This window comes from Hyperolius riggenbachi, chromosome 1 (assembly GCF_040937935.1).
Source record: "Hyperolius riggenbachi isolate aHypRig1 chromosome 1, aHypRig1.pri, whole genome shotgun sequence".
Taxonomy (NCBI): Eukaryota; Metazoa; Chordata; class Amphibia; order Anura; family Hyperoliidae; genus Hyperolius; species Hyperolius riggenbachi.
Genome location: NC_090646.1, coordinates 21,016,634 through 21,040,131, shown reverse-complemented (window position 1 = coordinate 21,040,131; position 23,498 = coordinate 21,016,634). Strand labels below are relative to the sequence as shown.

The window sequence follows — 23,498 nt, the reverse complement described above, 5'->3', positions numbered from 1 at the left end:
TACCTAGCTAACCTGTACTGAGGGGGACCTATACCTAGCTAACCTGTACTGAGGGAACCTATACCTAACTGACCTGTACTGAGGGAACCTATACCTAACTAACTTGTACTGAGGGAACCTATACCTAGCTAACCTGTACTGAAGGGACCTATGCCTAGCTAACCTGTACTGAGGGGACCTATACCTAGCTAACCTGTACTGAGGGGACCTATGCCTAGCTAACCTGTACTGAGGGAACCTATACCTAGCTAACCTGTACTGAAGGGAAATGCCTAGCTAACCTGTACTGAGGGAACCTATACCTAACTAACCTGTACTGAGGGAACCTATACCTAGCTAACCTGTACTGAGGGGACCTATGCCTAGCTAACCTGTACTGAGGGAACCTATACCTAACTAACCTGTACTGAGGGGACCTATACCTAGCTAACCTGTACTGAGGGAACCTATACCTAACTAACCTGTACTGAGGGAACCTATACCTAGCTAACCTGTACTGAAGGGACCTATGCCTAGCTAACCTGTACTGAGGGGACCTATACCTAGCTAACCTGTACTGAGGGGACCTATGCCTAGCTAACCTGTACTGAGGGAACCTATACCTAGCTAACCTGTACTGAAGGGACCTATGCCTAGCTAACCTGTACTGAGGGAACCTATACCTGACTAACCTGTACTGAAGGGACCTATGCCTAGCTAACCTGTACTGAGGGGACCTATACCTAGCTAACCTGTACTGAGGGGACCTATACCTAGCTAACCTGTACTGAGGGGACCTATACCTAGCTAACCTGTACTGAGGGGACCTATACCTAGCTAACCTGTACTGAGGGGACCTATGCCTAGCTAACCTGTACTGAGGGGACCTATACCTAGCTAACCTGTACTGAGGGGACCTATGCCTAGCTAACCTGTACTGAGGGGACCTATACCTAACTAACCTGTACTGAGGGGACCTATACCTAGCTAACCTGTACTGAAGGGACCTATGCCTAGCTAACCTGTACTGAGGGAACCTATACCTAGCTAACCTGTACTGAAGGGACCTATGCCTAGCTAACCTGTACTGAAGGGACCTATGCCTAGCTAACCTGTACTGAGGGGACCTATGCCTAGCTAACCTGTACTGAGGGGACCTATACCTAGCTAACCTGTACTAAGGGGGCCTATACCTAGCTAACCTGTACTGAGGGGGGCTATACCTAGCTAACCTGTACTAAGGGGGCCTATACCTAGCTAACCTGTACTGAGGGGACCTATGCCTAGCTAACCTGTACTGAGGGGACCTATACCTAGCCAACCTGTACTGAGGGGACCTATACCTAGCTAACCTGTACTAAGGGGACCTATGCCTAGCTAACCTGTACTGAGGGGACCTATACCTAGCTAACCTGTACTAAGGGGGCCTATACCTAGCTAACCTGTACTGAGGGGACCTATACCTAGCTAACCTGTACTGAGGGGACGTATACCTAGCTAACCTGTACTGAGGGGACTTATACCTAGCTAACGTACTGAGGGGACCTATACCTAGCTAACCTGTACTGAGGGGACCTATACCTAGCTAACCTGTACTGAGGGGACCTATGCCTAGCTAAACTGTACTGAGGGGACCTATACCTAGCTAACCTGTACTGAGGGGACCTATGCCTAGCTAACCTGTACTGAGGGGACCTATACCTAACTAACCTGTACTGAGGGGACCTATACCTAGCTAACCTGTACTGAAGGGACCTATGCCTAGCTAACCTGTACTGAGGGAACCTATACCTAGCTAACCTGTACTGAAGGGACCTATGCCTAGCTAACCTGTACTGAAGGGACCTATGCCTAGCTAACCTGTACTGAGGGGACCTATGCCTAGCTAACCTGTACTGAGGGGACCTATACCTAGCTAACCTGTACTAAGGGGGCCTATACCTAGCTAACCTGTACTGAGGGTACCTATACCTAGCTAACCTGTACTAAGGGGGCCTATACCTAGCTAACCTGTACTGAGGGGACCTATGCCTAGCTAACCTGTACTGAGGGGGCCTATACCTAGCCAACCTGTACTGAGGGGACCTATACCTAGCTAACCTGTACTGAGGGGACCTATGCCTAGCTAACCTGTACTGAGGGGACCTATACCTAGCTAACCTGTACTAAGGGGGCCTATACCTAGCTAACCTGTACTGAGGGGACCTATACCTAGCTAACCTGTACTAAGGGGGCCTATACCTAGCTAACCTGTACTGAAGGGACCTATACCTAGCTAACCTGTACTGAAGGGACCTATGCCTAGCTAACCTGTACTGAGGGGACCTATACCTAACTAACTTTCAGGGGGAGGGGGGGGGGGGCGGGTGCATTTAAAACGTCGGTAGATCTCCTGGCCTCTGCGAATTTTAAAGTAGCTCGCGAGCCGAAAAAGAGTGGGCACCCCTGCTGTAGATTTATTGCAGGATTTGTAACAGCTGTAACAAAGTAATGTTTTCATTTAAAGGTTATTATGCTGTTGCTTATGTTTTAGAGCAGATGGGAGGTTCTGAGTTCAGGTCTGCCTTAAGGGCATACACAATGACTTTTGGATGGTTTGTGGTGGCTTTTGAGGCCAGGATAAAGCTGTGTTTATCCACTAGCGTTAATGCATGTAACGGCACTTTGCCCTGACACAATATTCTAGAGAAACTCTGCCGATAGATGGTGCACGGTACATGGTATAGTTACTTCAACTCATTAATGTTCTTGGACTTAGAAACTGCATCCAAGATGAAAAGCCACCCTGTGCGCACCCACTGCTGCTATAGCCAATAGCAACAATACTTCATCAACTAAACTTTACAAAAAAGTTAGGAAATTAAAGTTTTTAAAAATGTTAAAGTGTCAATAAAAAAATAAAAAGTTTTTTGTTGTTGTTGTTCCTCAATGAAGTTCTATCCTCCACCTAGCCTATTAACCCCTTGTTAGCTCCATGTATACCTGTACCCGATTATACACCGGATGAGTATGTAAAAAAAAAAAAAAATACATTATATATTGCTGTATCCGTGTCGGCTGATATGCCAGGAACCTCCCAAGGGGTTAATGAAACCTCACGTCAGAGGAAGGACTATGGAGGCTGTCCCTGCTGACTACATTCTGATTTTCTGAAAGTACTGCTTTACTGTCCGCTGGGTTGATCCTCTGACTCTAATGCTGGGCATACACGACTCGATTTCACCGCTCGATCGTTTCGCCGCTCGATTCCGCTGGCGATTCTCTTATCTTCCGCTCGTTTTTCTGATCTTTTTGCATTGTCCTCAATGCGGAATCGAGCACGGAAACGATCGGGCCGGAGATCGGACGTGTCGGAAATGATCTATCGAGACATCTAATTGGCTCAGAATCAAGCTGTGTATTTCCAGCATAACATCCTCAGACTCTCTGGCCCCCTGGTTACATGCTTGCCGCAGTCGTGTGACTCAGAAATGATAAACAATTAATGATTAGCCAGACAGTAAGGCAATCGGAATTTACTTCACTACACGGTTCCTTTAAGCTTTAGCGCTATACATTCTGGTGGGAAAATATATATGAAAAATAAATGAAGGAAGGGCAGGAAAAAAATAGAAAAATCAACAAAGCAAAAACCATCAGTGATAACTTTTGTCCACTTAAAGAACATTCGAGGTAAAAAATAAACTGATGAGAAAAACAATTGTATGTATCCTCCTCCTCCTAAAAATGACTTTTTTTTAGATATCCCCCAGTTGTATTTTATATTTAAATCTAGTTTTTAAGTTTTTACTGTTTCATTTTCTCTGCTCAATGGCACCTTTATTGAAGTATGCCAGAGCTAAAATCTATGAATTATTGACACTTTTTATCCCTTTCCTGCTCTCAGAAGTCATTTACTGAAATTTACAGGAAATTATTTTATGGCTGTAATTACTTATCAGTGAGGGTTATGCTCTAATCTGAACTAGTGCAACCCGGTCCCGACCCAGATAGAAACTGTCACTTACATACCTGATGTTTAACTCTTTCAGGCAGAGAAAGATAAAAAAGGAACACAGCCTAGTTATTTGTGTGCTTGGCACTGTACATACCCATGTCTATCTCATCATGTCACACGTCACTTCAGTTGTCCTTTAAGTTCATTGAGAACACTAGCGGTGACTTAACAGTACTTGTACAGCCATTGTCACACCATACAAACTACAGCCCTTACAAACAGAGAGTTTTGAGGGTTTATTTGACAAGACATAGAACATTTGTGTAGCGCTTTTCTCCTGGCAGACTCAAAGCAGCAGAGCTGCAGCCACTAGGAACCCCTCAGCAGGCCACCCTGCAGTGTTATGGATTCTTGCCCAAGGTCTCCTTACTTAATAGGTGCTGGCTTACTGAACAGGAAGAGCCGAGAGATTCCAACCCTGGTCTCCTGTGTCAGAGGCAGAGCCCTTAACCAGTACACTTTCCAGCCACTATTTAGCAGTAGCTAAAAAATATAAGCCAGTATGACAGAAGTGTACATTTCCACCAGACTTCAATACAACAGAAACATAACGTAAACCCACCAAATTTAAATCAGCCCATTGCTCTTATATAGAAGAATAAATGCAGAGTTGCTTCATTATTTGCTGACTATTTAGACATCTTTGCCCGAATTGTTTGCCAGATGGACTGAGAACAGAGTTACTCCTGATGGACAATCCCAGGCCAGGCTGCTGGTTGAGGAACATCAAGAGAAGCATGCTTCAGTCACAGTTCTGGCTGGACCCTCTTGATGTCCTCCTACTGCCCAGTGCAACGGAAAGCCACCTTTCCACCATTCTCCCCACCAGCCAATAATACTAATGTCCCAATCACCAAAATGGGTCAAGCCTAGTTGATGATTGGATGTAGAATATCACAGGTAGATACCAGAATGATTATCGCTTTGGCTGACAATTCATCAATTCATCGGTAGCCTTCATTAGAGGTGCCATTAGTTATTAAAACCAAGGATGTCTACAAGGATTGATGTTCCCGGGTATAAATGATCAAATCTACAGCCTATCTGAGAAAGTATTTGGCAGCTATCAATTATAAATAAGGGTTTTGTTGGAATTACAGTGTAACTCTTATTACAGAAATAAAAAGAGTAAGGTATACTACTTACCATGCAGCACATAGAGCAGGATTAGGACTCTCAGACACATGTTACCTCTCTGGAGAGCAAGCAGAAATGACTTCTGTGTTTTCATAGAGAGCAGAGCACATGTCCAACCTCATTCATATTTGTATACATGTATAGGAGCGCCACCTACTTGCTGCATGCAATATGACACTACTTGAATCTTACACGACTTTTACGTCATAATTCACAGGTCGTTTTCTAGAATCACTACTTTTTATTTACGCTGCATTAGCATTTACAAATAAATACATCCATTTAGAAGTAAGTTTAGAGTAGCAGGAACATATCTTTAGCCATAATTTATACAGATCTGTTCATCACTGGGAGTGCATTAAAACCTTTGTCTTTAAATACATCATCAGTATTAAAGGGGCACTATGGCGAAAAATTGTAAAATTTAAAATACCGTATTGGGCGTATAAGACGACCCCCTAACTGTTCCAGTTAAAATATAGAGTTTGTGATATACTCGCCATATAAAACTACCCCTCTTCCAATGCACACCAAATAAAAAAAATAATAATAATTTACTGGTGCTGTGTATGAACAGTTACTGGTGCTGTACTGTATGTGATACCCAGTATGTAACAGTATATAGGCGATTAACTTGTTGGATTAGTCAAGTCTCCTTCTCCTTAAGTGCATTGGTCAGCTCTCCCTGTCTCTATGTTCATCAGAGTGGTATGGAAGAATAGATTGTGCTGTGCCCATAAAACACGCCTCTTTCACCCATCTGGCCCACCCATTTATCCTATTTACCTCCTTCTCTGCCTCTTAGATCTCACACATGTGCACCTCCTGCGCCGCTTCACTACAGTCCTCAGCAGGGAGATCTGAGAGGCGGGAACAGGATAGGGCGTATCACCCGGCATCAATGACACCCGCCGTATAAGACGAACCCTGACTTTTCAGAAGATTTTCAAGGGCTAAAGAGTAGTATTATACGCCAGAATATACAGTATGTGAAAACATAGAGAAATAAGAAGTACATTTTTTTCCAGAGTAAAATGAGCCATAAATGACTTTTCTCCTATGTTGCTGCCACTTACAGTAGGTAGTAGAAATCTGACAGAAGCGACAGGTTTTGGGCTAGTCCATCTCTTCATAGGGGATACTCAGGGATTTATTTATTTTCAAAAGCACTTAGTGAATGGCAGTTGCTCTGTCCAGCTGCCAAAAAACTGTGTAGTGAGCAGGGAAGCTGGCCAGCATCATTGTTTAAATCCTTTTTAGGGAATATCTTTATAAAGAATAAAAGCCTTGCTGAGATTACAATTGCAATTACAATTCTGATCATTATTTGTACTTTATTGGATAATCTTGATTTTTTTTTTTACATTTTGCACAAATGCATTGAAGTCTATAGGCCTGATTCAATTCAGCTTTTCTCCTAAATTTATCTCCCAGGAGATAATTCTTCATCCTCTGTTTAAAATACATTTTCAGCACTCCGCAATTGAAAGAGTACCGACCGTGTAATTATTCCCCCGCTCTCCATTTACAGGCTGCTTTGTAACGGAGACTTCTTCACAGGATATTCCTGCGATGTACAGCGGCTCTGTAAATTTTTTAAGCTATAAGCCCGCTATACACCAGTGGTTCTGAATGTAAGCCTGGCTTCAAGGGCATAAAGAGATAATTTGCATATTCAGTAGTGATGCATTGTGGGATACTACAGTCGCTCATTTAACCTCCTTGGCGGTAATCCCGAGCTGAGCTCAGGGTATGCCGCCGGAGGTCGCCGCTCAGGCCCTGCTGGGCCGATTTGAGTTCTGAAAAAAGCAGCACACGCAGCCGGCACTTTGCCAGCCGCGTGTGCTGCCCGATCGCCGCCGCTCCGCGGCGATCCGCCGCGTGCAGCGGCGAAAGAGGGTCCCCCCAGCCGCCCGAGCCCAGCGCAGCCGGAACAAACAGTTCCGGCCGGCGCTAGGGGCTGGATCGGGCGGCTCTGACGTCAGGACGTCGACTGACGTCCATGACGTCACTCCGCTCGTCGCCATGGCGACGAGGAAAGCGAAACAAGATAGGCCGCTCATTGCGGCCTATCTTGTTACTTTCGATTGCCGGAGGCGATCGAAAGTACGCTTCCGGAGCGCCCTCTAGTGGGCTTTCATGCAGCCAACTTTCAGTTGGCTGCATGAAATATTTTTTTTTAATTTAAAAAAAACCCTCCCGCAGCCTCCCTGGCAAAATAATTAAACCGCCAGGGAGGTTAAAGGACTTACGAGGCGAATTTCATAAAAAAAAGTTAATTACCTCATTGCAAAAGCAGACCTCAGGGCAGACGAACAGCACCTTCCTTGTCATTATCAGGTGCTTTATGAGCCTAATCCATTCTTCATTACAGGTCCCGACCCTCCCCAGGGTCGCCTTATGAGAATTGCCGCTTTAAAAATTAGCAAGTCCTCGCTCAGCGCTTGTATTCTCTGCTGAGGGGGCGCGGCTGGCACTGTGTAGGAAGTCATGTGGGTGGTCATGTGGAGCCGCCCACATGACGTATAATACATCGCACGGAGAGAGGGCGGAAACGAGCGGGGCTGTAATCCTGCGCAGCTCCGGCTATGAGAGCTGCGCAGGAGATAATTTTTAAAGCAGCAATTCTCATAAGGCGACCCTGGGGAGGGTCGGGACCTGTAATGAAGAATGGATTAGGCTCATAAAGCACCTGATAATGACAAGGAAGGTGCTGCTCGTCTGCCCTGAGGTCTGCTTTTGCAATGAGGTAATTAACTTTTTTTTAATGAAATTCGCCTCGTAAGTCCTTTAAAGCTGAATTATCGCAAACAGGGCAAATTCTAGGCTAAACTGCTCCCAGGGCGAGGATGTAAAAATTGCACAAACAATAGGTTAGCCAGCCATAGGTGCCCCCAGTATAGTTTAGCCAAACATAGGTGCCCCAGTATAGGTCAGCCAGTATAGGTTAGCCATGCATAGGTGCCCCAGTATACAGTAGGTTAGCCAGCTAACGTTGCCCCAGTATAGGTTAGCAAGCCATAGGTGCCACAGTATATGTGTTGAGGCAAAATTTGCGTAATTTTGTGTTTCTGTAATTATAGACGTGATTTTTGCCGCTACGGCACAAATTTGTAATTTCGTAATTGCTATACAAACTGTTAATCAGAATTCCATAAGCATAATTATCGTTGCATAATTTGATTAACATGAAATTACGATTCATTTCCTTTATGGAAACAATGGTAATAACGAAAAACAATCTGAATTACTACATTTCGTACAAACGTGAAATTTCATGTAATTCCATGAAAATTATGAATTTTTTATTATAGCCATAATCGAAAAATTCACAAATTGTGCAAAATTTCGCATAATCGTAATTAAGTGATTACGCTCATCACTAATAGGTGCACCCAGTATAGGTTAGCCAGTATAGGTTAGCCAGCCATAAGTGTCCCCAGTATAGGTTAGCCAGACACAGGTGCACCCAGTATAGGTTAGCCAGTATAGGTTAGCCAGCCATAGGTGTCCCCAGTATAGGTTAGCCAGACACAGGTGCACCCAGTATAGGTTAGCCAGTATAGGTTAGCCAGCCATAAGTGTCCCCAGTATAGGTTAGCCAGACACAGGTGCACCCAGTATAGGTTAGCCAGCCATAAGTGTCCCCAGTATAGGTTAGCCAGACACAGGTGCACCCAGTATAGGTTAGCCAGTATAGGTTAGCCAGCCATAGGTGTCCCCAGTATAGGTTAGCCAGACACAGGTGCACCCAGTATAGGTTAGCCAGTATAGGTTAGCCAGCCATAAGTGTCCCCAGTATAGGTTAGCCAGACACAGGTGCACCCAGTATAGGTTAGCCAGTATAGGTTAGCCACCCATAAGTGTCCCCAGTATAGGTTAGCCAGACACAGGTGCACCCAGTATAGGTTAGCCAGTATAGGTTAGCCAGCCATAAGTGTCCCCAGTATAGGTTAGCCAGACACAGGTGCACCCAGTATAGGTTAGCCAGTATAGGTTAGCCAGCCATAAGTGTCCCCAGTATAGGTTAGCCAGACACAGGTGCACCCAGTATAGGTTAGCCAGTATAGGTTAGCCAGCCATAAGTGTCCCAAGTATAGGTTAGCCAGACACAGGTGCACCCAGTACAGGTTAGCCAGTATAGGTTAGCCAGCCATAAGTGTCCCCAGTATAGGTTAGCCAGACACAGGTGCACCCAGTATAGGTTAGCCAGTATAGGTTAGCCAGCCATAAGTGTCCCCAGTATAGGTTAGCCAGACACAGGTGCACCCAGTATAGGTTAGCCAGTATAGGTTAGCCAGCCATAAGTGTCCCCAGTATAGGCTAGCCAGACACAGGTGCACCCAGTATAGGTTAGCCAGTATAGGTTAGCCAGCCATAGGTGTCCCCAGTATAGGTTAGCCAGACACAGGTGCACCCAGTATAGGCTAGCCAGCCATAAGTGTCCCCAGTATAGGTTAGCCAGACACAGGTGCTCCCAGTATAGGTTAGCCAGTATAGGTTAGCCAGCCATAAGTGTCCCCAGTATAGGTTAGCCAGACACAGGTGCACCCAGTATAGGTTAGCCAGCCATAGGTGTCCCCAGTATAGGTTAGCCAGACACAGGTGCACCCAGTATAGGTTAGCCAGTATAGGTTAGCCAGCCATAAGTGTCCCCAGTATAGGTTAGCCAGACACAGGTGCACCCAGTATAGGTTAGCCAGTATAGGTTAGCCAGCCATAGGTGTCCCCAGTATAGGTTAGCCAGACACAGGTGCACCCAGTATAGGTTAGCCAGTATAGGTTAGCCAGCCATAAGTGTCCCCAGTATAGGTTAGCCAGACACAGGTGCACCCAGTATAGGTTAGCCAGTATAGGTTAGCCAGCCATAAGTGTCCCCAGTATAGGTTAGCCAGACACAGATGCACCCAGTATAGGTTAGCCAGTAAAGGTTAGCCAGCCATAAGTGTCCCCAGTATAGGTTAGCCAGACACACGTGCACCCAGTATAGGTTAGCCAGTATAGGTTAGCCAGCCATAGGTGTCCCCAGTATAGGTTAGCCAGACACAGGTGCACCCAGTATAGGTTAGCCAGTATAGGTTAGCCAGCCATAGGTGTCCCCAGTATAGGTTAGCCAGACACAGGTGCACCCAGTATAGGTTAGCCAGTATAGGTTAGCCAGCCATAAGTGTCCCCAGTATAGGTTAGCCAGACACAGGTGCACCCAGTATAGATTAGCCAGTATAGGTTAGCCAGCCATAAGTGTCCCCAGTATAGGTTAGCCAGACACAGGTGCACCCAGTATAGGTTAGCCAGTATAGGTTAGCCAGCCATAGGTGTCCCCAGTATAGGTTAGCCAGACACAGGTGCACCCAGTATAGGTTAGCCAGTATAGGTTAGCCAGCCATAAGTGTCCCCAGTATAGGTTAGCCAGACACAGGTGCACCCAGTATAGATTAGCCAGTATAGGTTAGCCAGCCATAAGTGTCCCCAGTATAGGTTAGCCAGACACAGGTGCACCCAGTATAGGTTAGCCAGTATAGGTTAGCCAGCCATAGGTGTCCCCAGTATAGGCTAGCCAGACACAGGTGCACCCAGTATAGGTTAGCCAGTATAGGTTAGCCAGCCATAAGTGTCCCCAGTATAGGTTAGCCAGCCATAGGTGTCCCCAGTATAGGTTAGCCAGTATAGGTTAGCCAGCCATAGGTGTCCCCAGTATAGGTTACCCAGACACAGGTGCACCCAGTATAGGTTAGCCAGTATAGGTTAGCCAGCCATAAGTGTCCCCAGTATAGGTTAGCCAGCCATAGGTGTCCCCAGTATAGGTTAGCCAGTATAGGTTAGCCAGCCATAAGTGTCCCCAGTATAGGTTAGCCAGACACAGGTGCACCCAGTATAGGTTAGCCAGTATAGGTTAGCCAGCCATAAGTGTCCCCAGTATAGGTTAGCCAGACACAGGTGCACCCAGTATAGATTAGCCAGTATAGGTTAGCCAGCCATAAGTGTCCCCAGTATAGGTTAGCCAGACACAGGTGCACCCAGTATAGGTTAGCCAGTATAGGTTAGCCAGCCATAGGTGTCCCCAGTATAGGTTAGCCAGACACAGGTGCACCCAGTATAGGTTAGCCAGTATAGGTTAGCCAGCCATAAGTGTCCCCAGTATAGGTTAGCCAGACACAGGTGCACCCAGTATAGATTAGCCAGTATAGGTTAGCCAGCCATAAGTGTCCCCAGTATAGGTTAGCCAGACACAGGTGCACCCAGTATAGGTTAGCCAGTATAGGTTAGCCAGCCATAGGTGTCCCCAGTATAGGTTAGCCAGACACAGGTGCACCCAGTATAGGTTAGCCAGTATAGGTTAGCCAGCCATAAGTGTCCCCAGTATAGGTTAGCCAGCCATAGGTGTCCCCAGTATAGGTTAGCCAGTATAGGTTAGCCAGCCATAGGTGTCCCCAGTATAGGTTAGCCAGACACAGGTGCACCCAGTATAGGTTAGCCAGTATAGGTTAGCCAGCCATAAGTGTCCCCAGTATAGGTTAGCCAGCCATAGGTGTCCCCAGTATAGGTTAGCCAGGTAAAGGTTGTGTAGTATGGATAATTACTAGAACATTAGTAGCCTACCACCCCTGACAATTGCTCTAAACCTGCAGCTGAACTCTGGTCCCCTACCTCTCGTGTCCCTACCTCTCCCTCTACATTGTAAGCCTTTGGGCAGGGTCCTCCTCCTTTTGTGTCCTACCTGATCATGCACCTCCATTACTGTGAACCCATGCTATGCATTTGAGTGAACCTAACTTGCCTAATCTCCATGCTCCATCCAGTGACTTAGCATTACCTTGTACTCATACTGTGCTGTGTGATCTCCATGCTCCATCCAGTGACTAAGCATTACCTTGTACTCATACTGTGCTGTGTGATCTCCATGCTCCATCCAGTGACTAAGCATTACCTGGTACTCACACTGTGCCGTGTGATCTCCATGCCCCATCCAGTGACTAAGCATTACCTTGTACTCATACTGTGCTGTGTGATCTCCATGCTCTATCCAGTGACTGAGCATTACCTGGTACTCATACTGTGCTGTGTGATCTCCATGCCCCATCCAGTGACTAAGCATTACCTGGTACTCATACTGTGCTGTGTGATCTCCATGCTCTATCCAGTGACTGAGCATTACCTTGTACTCATACTGTGCTGTGTGATCTCCATGCTCCCCTCCAGTGACTAAGCATTACCTTGTACTCATACTATGCTGTGTGATCTCCATGCTCCATCCAGTGACTGACTAAGCATTACCTTGTACTCATACTGTGCTGTGTGATCTCCATGCCCCATCCAGTGACTAAGCATTACCTGGTACTCATACTGTGCTGTGTGATCTCCATGCTCTATCCAGTGACTGAGCATTACCTTGTACTCATACTGTGCTGTGCGATCTCCATGCACCATCCAGTGACTAAGCATTACCTTGTACTCATACTGTGCTGTGTGATCTCCATGCCCCATCCAGTGACTAAGCATTACCTGGTACTCATACTGTGCTGTGTGATCTCCATGCTCTATCCAGTGACTAAGCATTACCTTGTACTAATGCTGTGCTGTGTGATCTCCATGCTCCATCCAGTGACTAAGCATTACCTTGTACTCATACTGTGCTGTGTGATCTCCATGCTCCATCCAGTGACTAAGCATTACCTTGTACTCATACCGTGCTGTGTGATCTCCATGCCCCATCCAGTGACTAAGCATTACCTTGTACTCATACTGTGCTGTGTGATCTCCATGCTCCATCCAGTGACTAAGCATTACCTTGTACTCATACTGTGCTGTGTGATCTCCATGCTCCATCCAGTGACTAAGCATTACCTTGTACTCATACTGTGCTGTGTGATCTCCATGCTCCATCCAGTGACTAAGCATTACCCTGTACTCATACTGTGCTGTGTGATCTCCATGCTCCCATCCAGTGACTAAGCATTACCTTGTACTCATACTGTGCTGTGTGATCTCCATGCTCCATCCAGTGACTAAGCATTACCTGGTACTCATACTGTGCTGTGTGATCTCCATGCTCCATCCAGTGACTAAGCATTACCTTGTACTCATACTGTGCTGTGTGATCTCCATGCTCCATCCAGTGACTAAGCATTACCCTGTACTCATACTGTGCTGTGTGATCTCCATGCTCCCATCCAGTGACTAAGCATTACCTTGTACTCATACTATGCTGTGTGATCTCCATGCTCCATCCAGTGACTAAGCATTACCTGGTACTCATACTGTGCTGTGTGATCTCCATGCTCCCATCCAGTGACTAAGCATTACCTTGTACTCATACTGTGCTGTGTGATCTCCATGCTCCATCCAGTGACTAAGCATTACCTTGTACTCATACTGTGCTGTGTGATCTCCATGCTCCATCCAGTGACTAAGCATTACCTTGTACTCATACTGTGCTGTGTGATCTCCATGCTCCCATCCAGTGACTGACTAAGCATTACCTTGTACTCATACTGTGCTGTGTGATCTCCATGCTCCCCTCCAGTGACTAAGCATTACCTTGTACTCATACTGTGCTGTGTGATCTCCATGCTCCATCCAGTGACTAAGCATTACCTTGTACTCATACTGTGCTGTGTGATCTCCATGCTCCATCCAGTGACTAAGCATTACCTTGTACTCATACTGTGCTGTGTGATCTCCATGCTCCATCCAGTGACTAAGCATTACCTTGTACTCATACTGTGCTGTGTGATCTCCATGCTCCCCTCCAGTGACTAAGCATTACCTTGTACTCATACTGTGCTGTGTGATCTCCATGCTCCATCCAGTGACTAAGCATTACCTTGTACTCATACTGTGCTGTGTGATCTCCATGCTCCATCCAGTGACTAAGCATTACCTTGTACTCATACTGTGCTGTGTGATCTCCATGCTCCATCCAGTGACTTAGCATTACCTTGTACTCATACTGTGCTGTTTGATCTCCATGCTCCATCCAGTGACTAAGCATTACCTTGTACTCATACTGTGCTGTGTGATCTTCATGCTCCCCTCCAGTGACTAAGCATTACCTTGTACTCATACTGTGCTGTGTGATCTCCATGCTCCATCCAGTGACTAAGCATTACCTTGTACTCATACTGTGCTGTGTGATCTCCATGCTCCCCTCCAGTGACTAAGCATTACCTTGTACTCATACTGTGCTGTGTGATCTCCATGCTCCATCCAGTGACTAAGCATTACCTTGTACTCATACTGTGCTGTGTGATCTCCATGCTCCCATCCAGTGACTGACTAAGCATTACCTTGTACTCATACTGTGCTGTGTGATCTCCATGCTCCATCCAGTGACTAAGCATTACCTTGTACTCATACTGTGCTGTGTAATCTCCATGCTCCATCCAGTGACTGACTAAGCATTACCTGGTACTCATACTGTGCTGTGTGATCTCCATGCTCCCATCCAGTGACTAAGCATTACCTTGTACTCATACTGTGCTGTGTGATCTCCATGCTCCATCCAGTGACTAAGCATTACCTTGTACTCATACTGTGCTGTGTGATCTCCATGCTCCATCCAGTGACTAAGCATTACCTTGTACTCATACTGTGCTGTGTGATCCCCATGCTCCATCCAGTGACTGACTAAGCATTACCTTGTACTCATACTGTGCTGTGTGATCTCCATGCTCCATCCAGTGACTGACTAAGCATTACCTGGTACTCATACTGTGCTGTGTGATCTCCATGCTCCCCTCCAGTGACTAAGCATTACCTTGTACTCATACTGTGCTGTGTGATCTCCATGCTCCATCCAGTGACTAAGCATTACCTTGTACTCATACTGTGCTGTGTGATCTCCATGCTCCCCTCCAGTGACTAAGCATTACCTTGTACTCATACTGTGCTGTGTGATCTCCATGCTCCATCCAGTGACTAAGCATTACCTTGTACTCATACTGTGCTGTGTGATCTGGTTTTCTTGTATTCCTGTATTGTCATATTGCTGTATGTCACCCCTAAATATTGTATGTAACCTAAACTAATGCCCAGCGCTGCGTAATATGTTGGCGCTTTATAAATACAATAAATAAATAAATAAATTAGTAGCAAAGAAAATGTTCTCATATTTTTATTTTCAGTTATATGTTGAGATGATAAGCTTCAGAAGACAGAGCTCTCTGTGACTTGAAAGACTTTGAAAGTGGTAGAGATCAGTGGCTCTTTTGCATTGATAACAACTGGAGTATTCCTTTAATGGCTAGAATAAGTGATAGCAATAGCACCATCTAGTGTTAAGACTGCAACTTCACAACGCTAAATAGCTTTTTAAAATGTCCCGATATTTGCATAGTCAACGGATTATTAGCGTAATGACTTTAAAACACTTAATATCATTTTAAGCACTTTTTCCAGGCACCCTTTTTGGCTGTATGCTGCCTAGGCACCTTATTCTCTCTCTGCACTGTGGAGGAATTCCCCTCTCAGACACAAAGGTGGGGCATTTGTAAAGGAAAAACCCAAGAGGTTAGGCTTCTTCCATAGCTGAAGAATGTTATACTGCATACACAGCAGCAGGCCGTCATATCACATTGGTAATAACTAAGCTGTAAGCCTATTAAATAGGTTGTCACGATGAGGTGACAATGGTGTGAAGGAATCTGTTTCCTAATTGGCTGAGCAGTGATGACAATTAATGCAGTTAAAAGTTTCACTAAATGTATACTTGTTTTTCTAGTTCTTCTGGGAGATAGTCGCTGACGTTCTGCTCACAGTGGGTAAACATTACTGAAGAATATGTTAAAGGATACCCAAGCTGAAATGTGACATAATGAGTTAGACATGTGTATGTACAGTGCCTAGCACATAAATAACTATGTTGTGTTCCTTTTTTTCTTTCTCTGCCTGAAAGAGTTAAATATCAGGTATGTAAGTGGCTGACTCAGTCCTGACTCAGACAGGAAGTGACTACAGTGTGACCCTCACTGATAATAAATTCCCCTTTTTTTTACCTCTTTCTTGCTCTCAGAAGCCATTTTCTGCTAGGAAAGTGTTTTATAGTTGGAATTTCTTATCAGCGATGGTCACACTGTAGTCACTTCCTGTCTGAGTCAGGACTGAGTCAGCCACTTGCATACCTGATATATAACTCTTTCAGGCAGAGAAAGAAAAAAAGGAACAAAGCATAGTTATTTGTGTGCTAGGCACTGTACATACACATGTCTATCTCATTATGTCACATTTCAGTTCGGGTATCCTTTAATCATGTACAGGGTTGTGCTCCTATAACCCCTTCTAGGGTACAATAGTATGCTTCAGACATAAAGAATACAGATAATAAAAACACAAATTTAAGGGAAAAATACAATAAAAATAAAATCCGCACCACTGGTTTGCTGCACTGGCAAAGGAACTAGACTTTGCTAAAGAGCATGTAATATTGTAAAGTGTCAGTGCTCAACAGTCATCCTACCTAATAATAGGCAAGTGTCTCTGCGTCTCATGTCCCCGTGTCATTGCTTTTGTGCTACTGCACGTGCCGCACTGACAGCTGTTGGGACAGGACGAGGACGGGCCAAGCGGGCGATCGTCCGTGCACGCGCGTGTCATGTTTGCACGCACACTGACATGCAGTGGTGGCAGACCTAGAGTCCATTTTTAACGGGCTAAAGCTCAACACACACCATACAATCTTGGTTGTACAGATTTACCAAATCTATGTAGTATAAGAGCCAACAGATTTAAAATAATTTGAATGATTGATTGGATACGCTCTTATACTACAAGAAAGTGGTAAGATTGAATAACCAAGATTGTATGGTGTGTGTTGAGCCTTAGATCAACTTGTTTGTTATAACAGCACGGTGACACTGTTTCATGTCACTTATCTCCTCTGAGCCCAAACTCCTATTGCGCAAGTTCCCAAAGAACAGACTGAGATCTGCAACAGGTTTATATCTTCGTATTGCAGAATTCCTCTTTTCCCACTACCCCCCTTTAGGTATAGGTAGCCACTAGCCAGTTTGCTTTCACATCTCAGCAGCCATCAGTGTCACTCGTTTTTCTGCTCGTCTCCAGTGCAGAAGCTTCCTCTTCCTTTCCGACCTTAATGCTGCCCAAGTCCATAGCCGCCGGCCACAATGCAAACGTGCACAGAGAGCAAGATGGCTGCTGCACAGACAGCTAGCAGTAGAGTACGGCAGTCAGGCACTCGCCTGATCTCCCTGCATTGCAGGATTTGCAAGCTTGCAAATGTTGCACCAGTTTAGTCTGCTGCTTTGGTGTCCTTGCTCCTGTGATGCCCTAGGCCATGGCCTAAATCCGGCCCTGCCGGTGTGCGGTTTAAACACATTTGCACAGCACAGTGGTTAAAGATATACACACAGGAGGTGTGGTGATGGTTACAAAGCCATAAGGATAATATACTAGTGCTACCCTTATGTTTTTTGTGTTCTTTTGTGTGGCCGCAGAAAAAGAGGAATTCTGTAATATTATGATACAAACCTGTTGAAGATCTCAGTCTGTTCTTTGGGAACTTGTGCAATAGTGTTTGTACTCAGAGGAGCTAAGTTGTGCTGTTACAGTAGAATCTCATTAAAGTAAACTCCAAGGGACCAGGAAAAGTGGTTTACTATATCAGAGGTTTACTATATCAAATAAATGTCCTAGAAATATCCCAGCATGCCCTGGTGCATTCTCTGCTGCACGGAAGCAGCTCTGTCCTCCCATTGGAGGTACAGTACAAGCACTTGTCCTAAAAATATCCCAGCATGCCCTGGTACATTCTCTGCTGCACGGAAGCAGCTCTGTCCTCCCATTGGAGGTACAGTACAAGCACTTGTCCTAGAAATGGCCCAGCATGCCCTGGTACATTCTCTGCTGCACAGGAGCAGCTCTGTCCTCCCATTGGAGGTACAGTACAAGCACTTGTCCTAGAAATATCCCAGCATGCCCTGGTGCATTCTCTGCTGCACAGGAGTAACTCTGTCCTCCCATTGGAGGTACAGTACAAGCACTTGTCCTAGAAATATCCCAGCATGCCCTGGTACATTCTCTGCTGCACAGGAGCAGCTCTGTCCTCCCATTGGAGGTACAGTACAAGCACTTGTCCTAGAAATGGCCCAGCATGCCCTGGTGCATTCTCTGCTGCACAGGAGCAGCTCTGTCCTCCCATTGGAGGTACAGTACAAGCACTTGTCCTAGAAATATCCCAGCATGCCCTGGTACATTCTCTGCTGCACACGAGCAACTCTGTCCTCCCATTGGAGGTACAGTACAAGCACTTGTCCTAGAAATCGCCCAGCATGCCCTGGTACATTCTCTGCTGCACACGAGCAACTCTGTCCTCCCATTGGGGGTACAGTACAAGCACTTGTCCTACAAATTGCCCAGCATGCCCTGGTACATTCTCTGCTGCACAGGAGCAGCTCTGTCCTCCCATTGGAGGTACAGTACAAGCACTTGTCCTAGAAATATCCCAGCATGCCCTGGTACATTCTCTGCTGCACAGGAGCAGCTCTGTCCTCCCATTGGGGGTACAGTACAAGCACTTGTCCTAGAAATATCCCAGCATGCCCTGGTGCATTCTCTGCTGCACAGGAGCAGCTCTGTCCTCCCATTGGGGGTGTAGCCCTGCTACAAATAGTGCAGCTTCTTTAATTAAAAAAAAAAAAAAAAAAAACATGTATTTTTATTTCTGGCCAGCATCAGCTATGAGAATTAGTGCTGGCACAGGCTGTATTTACACAGAGCAAGCAGCCAGCACTCAAGATGGCTGTTCTGCTCTCAGTCAGGGGGCGGGTGTCAGTTACACAGGTTGGGAACGCCCCTCCAGCTGAAGAGGCAAGCCCTCTCTGATTTTTACCTCAGAAGGTGACACAGGCAGCGTGAGGAGAGATGACAGAGACCAGAGGGGGAGAAACTGAGCTGTCAGAGAGAGAAATGGCATTCAGTAGCAGAGGAATTTAGCTCACTGATGACACACAGAAAGGGGACCATGAGAGACAGCTCCCTGAGTCACAACAGGGAGACACCTCATCCACAGAGGAGTGAGAGATAGCTCAGCAAGGCCAAGGAGACCACTTCAGGGAGACACCTCATCCACAGAGGAGTGAGAGATAGCTCAGCAAGGCCAAGGAGACCACTTCAGGAAAAATTGACAGATAAGTGAAATTTCACCACACAGAAACACAGAAAGAAAATGACAGGAGTTTTCCTAATAGTAATGACACAAAAATCAGACTGTCAAATCAAATCAGCTAAATCTTCTTCTTCTGATTCTCTACAGTTAGATAATATATATACAGTGTGTGTGAGGAGAAGAAATGTTGTCATAGCAACACCAGAGTACTGTATAATGTGAATCAATGACTGTGCTTCCCTACCTGTCACCACAGAGCTGATCAGTGAGAGAATCTGTGTGTGCACTCACTGGTACTGATTATTCATCTGTCTCTCCACAGTAAAGCCAGTCAGCCTGTGTTTGAATGCATTTGCTCTGTACATTGACTGTGCATATGCCTCAAGAATAATCCCCAGTGTGGCTCTGCCTGATATGAGTGGAAAAGACACTTACCTGACGATATTTTTGGAGTGTTAATCTCTCTGTGTGGAGAAAAGAGAATAACACATTAGTAAAGAAATGTATCAATTCATGGGAGAAAAATAGGAACTTACTCGTGAACAGATCTGTTGCTGTGTTCTGTGTGTTCTGCAAGTGAAGTGATTGCATTTAGAGCTCAAACCAACCTGCAGTGAGAAGTAATAAAAGGAGAGAATTGATACTTACATATGTGACATACAGGAAAAAGAAAAACTTTGATAACAATAAAGGGAAGAAACTTACTTCAGAATTATTGAACTGGCATCTTGGAGTGTGCTGCATGTAAAGTAAAGTAAGGTTATTATAAGCTATCATCTGCTTCAGGAAAAGATCTTTCATCAGCAACTTATCATCAGTTCTTTTAAAGGGGTACCCCTACTCCATGATCATATACAGGTTTAAGTGTGAATATGAATTCATAGCCACTGTATGGTTAGATAAGACTTTTGCAAGGAACTGAAGACTGTTATGGTCATTACCATACAGTAAGGACTACTTCGAGTCAGTCACTACTTATCTACCCAACCAGAAGCATTAGTCCATTTCCTATTTGGTTTCTCTCAGGTGTATTTGTTCACATACATGTATGCATACATATTTTTAGATAGGAAAGAGAAAACTGTATCGCTATAGACGTATTGAGAGTGAGATGAAGAAAAAGGTCTGATGAAGATTTGTGAAATGTGTATTTGCTGTGTTTTGTTCTTTGTTTTTCCTACAGGTGCAGGAACTTCAAGCAAGGTCCAAGTGCAGTAGCCTCTAATGATATTTCAGGAAGTAACCTTTTTCTTTTCAGGTGCTAGATCTTCAAGCAAGAAGTGTTAACTCTGAATTTGTTGCTTATTTTACCTCATTAATTTAGTGTATTTCAAGGGTGGTCTTGATATTGAGGATTTCAATTGGGGGTTTGTATTCTTGTTCTGCATGTTAGTGGACATTATTTCTTTGTTTGCCAAATAAATTGTTATTTTTCACCAATTTATCCTCCTGGTCAGTCGCTGTCCTTCCGCTTTAAGAGTAATAAGGGAACTCTCTCCTTGTGATAGTAATCGATTGGTCGGTTACATTTTGGCGCAGTCGGCAGGATCGACTCTGACATCAATAGACCAGGAGAGAACCTGGGGTCAGACGTACCAGCTATGGGTGAGGGATCCGCTGAGAGAGCTCTATCAAGGGAGAATGTGGATTTTACCATGTCTATGACTATGACTCCTATTGGTATTTTAGCTACCTACTTACCTAAATTTACTGGCAATAATATGCCTCTGAGAGATTGGGCAGAGCGTATTCAAAGTGCTATCAAAGCATATAAAGTTCCAGTTGATATGCATCGGGAAGTAGCCATTTTAGCTTCTGAGGGTGATGCACGGAAAACAATAATTAATGCCAGTCGGGATCTTCCTGTGAGTTTAGAAGACATTTTGGAGATACTTGATGAAATATATGGGGACCCCTCTGACCTACACGTAGTGCGGAAGAGGTTCATGGATCGAACCCAGCGGGAGCAGGAGAGCATACCTCAGTTTGCTAATGCCCTACAAGAACTGATGAGAGCTATACAAAAAAAGGAAGATGCGGAGGATCCTTACCAGAACAACGGGATGTCTTCCTGGCTGAAAGACCAGTTTGTGCTGGGATTACGGAGCCATGTAGTAAGAAGGGCAGTAAAGAATAAGTTAGAACTAGACCCTGCAATTTCCTTTCAATCAATCCAACGACTAGCTATTAAATATCAACAAGAGGAGGAAATTACTCAATTGGCTATGCGACAACTAAATTCTGATGCAAAGGAAAAGGAAAGTGAGAATAGACATACCGCCCATACCTCTGCCAGTAAAAAGGGGGAAGAGGCCATCGAGTTAGGTCACATTTTGAAGCAGATGCAAGAAGATATTGCTAAATTAAGATTACGCCAAGAAGTCAGACGAGAAGAATACCATGGGCCCAGGGAATCTACTCAGAATAGAAATGACCAACCATTCACCTGCTGGAACTGCCGAAGAGAGGGACATTTTGCACGTAATTGTCCTAGACCTCAACGATATGCTCGCAATGGAAGCAATCAGAATTTAAACTAGAGCCTCCTAGGGTTGAAGGTCGGACGTTGGGAATGGCTACTCAGACCTATGTGCAGCAGGAGACAGGGCCAGTAGTAGGAAATTGTCCTTTGATTAAAATTAAGTTAGAAGGGAAAGAGGTTAATGGCTTGTTAGACACAGGATCCCAAGTGACTACCATTTCAGAGGCGTATTTTGCAAGGAATTTTCCTGGAAAAATTCAGGATTTGGAGATGTCTTGGATTGAGCTGGCAGCAGCCAATAATTTGCCCATCCCAGTCAAAGGAATTATTTGGATGGATGTGGAAATTGGTGAGGAACAGTTGGGAAAAAGGGGTATAATGGTGGTAAAGGGACAGCCATCCTCAGAAACCCCAATAATTGTTGGAATGAATATTCTGCAGGATCTGGATGGACGATTATTTTCGCAATATGGACATCGGTATTGGCAAAAGGTTTCCCGGCAACAAGAAGAGAGACGAGTGTTTCAAAATTTGATAAAAACATGTAGTGCTATTCGAAATGCCAAGCGTTGTAAGGGGAGGATTGGAGTGATAAGAGCACCCTGTGAGAAGGGTTTGTCTGTTCCCCCTAGGTCTGAGGTAGTCATGCAGGTGGCTGTGGGTTCCAACTGTCAAATTGCAGGTCTGACGGTGATAGTAGAACCAGTGAATCCGAGATTAGATATTACTGTAGCAAAGACAGTAGCCACGGTGAAAAATGGGCAAGTTCCTATCCGAATGTCAAATTGGGGAAAAGACACTGTACATATACCTTCGGGTGCTTGGTTGGCCGATGTGTTTCCGGTGGAAAGTGTAGGTGGTAAGGAAGTGCAAGTGGAAGAGAAAGGAAAAAATCTTTGCTCATGTCGGATAATGTCAACGGACTCTGATACTAAAGCGCAAGAATGGAATGGAGAGAAAATTTCCCAAACAGTAGTATTGGATGTTGAACAACTGAATGATAATGAGAAGTCTGCATTGAATCAGTTGTTTGAGAGAAATAAAGAAGTTTTTTCTATTGATGAAAGTGATCTTGGATGCTCTGATAAGATTCGTCATGAGATTAGAACAGATACAGCTGGCCCCATCAGAGAAAGATATAGATATATCCCTCCTAATTTGTTCCAAGAAGTTAAGCAGATGTTAGAACAGATGTTGGCGGCTAATGTAATAGAACCTAGCAGTAGTCCCTGGGCAGCTCCCATTGTGTTAGTGAAGAAAAAGGATGGTAGTCTGAGGTTTTGTGTAGATTACAGAAAGTTAAATTCAGTGACTATTAAGGATGCCTATCCCCTTCCGAGGATAGAGGACTCATTACTGGCTTTGGGGAAAGCTAAAGTGTTCTCTACTCTAGATCTTTGTAGTGGTTACTGGCAAATTTTAGTTGACAAAAAAGATCAGGAAAAGACCGCTTTTACTACACCCATGGGACTATATCAATTCAAGAGAATGCCGTTTGGATTGACGAACGCCCCAGCTACATTCCAAAGACTGATGGAGAGCTGTTTGGGCGAGTTTAATTTTGAACATGTGCTGATCTATTTGGATGACATCATCGTATATTCCACTGATTTTCATCAACATATTCAGCACCTGGATGTGGTATTCCAGAAGCTCAGGTCATATGGACTGAAGTTGAAGCCTAGTAAGTGTCATCTATTCAAGCCGGAGGTTAATTTCTTGGGGCATGTTATTTCCAAAGAAGGCGTCAAGCCAAACCCAGAAAAAGTGAAATTGATTAA

The 23,498-nt window shown here is 44.9% G+C and overlaps 1 protein-coding gene across 3 annotated transcripts in view; it reads right to left on the bottom strand.

Moving 5' to 3' along the window:
• LOC137562555 (uncharacterized) overlaps positions 1–23,498 on the bottom strand; it is a 110,756-nt gene that overhangs the window by 44,712 nt on the left and 42,546 nt on the right. For 2 of the 3 annotated variants that reach the window (XM_068274032.1, XM_068274014.1), the window contains exons 5-8: positions 19,941–19,973; positions 19,772–19,843; positions 19,671–19,699; positions 5,123–5,171 (exon numbers count right to left, since the gene is read on the bottom strand). The exons of the other annotated variant lie outside the window; for it this stretch is intronic. In XM_068274032.1, the coding sequence (XP_068130133.1) occupies positions 5,123–5,171; positions 19,671–19,699; positions 19,772–19,826 (133 nt within the window). In that variant the 5' untranslated portion in view covers positions 19,827–19,843; positions 19,941–19,973. The remainder of the gene's footprint in view (positions 1–5,122; positions 5,172–19,670; positions 19,700–19,771; positions 19,844–19,940; positions 19,974–23,498) is intronic. 3 annotated transcript variants of the gene reach the window in all.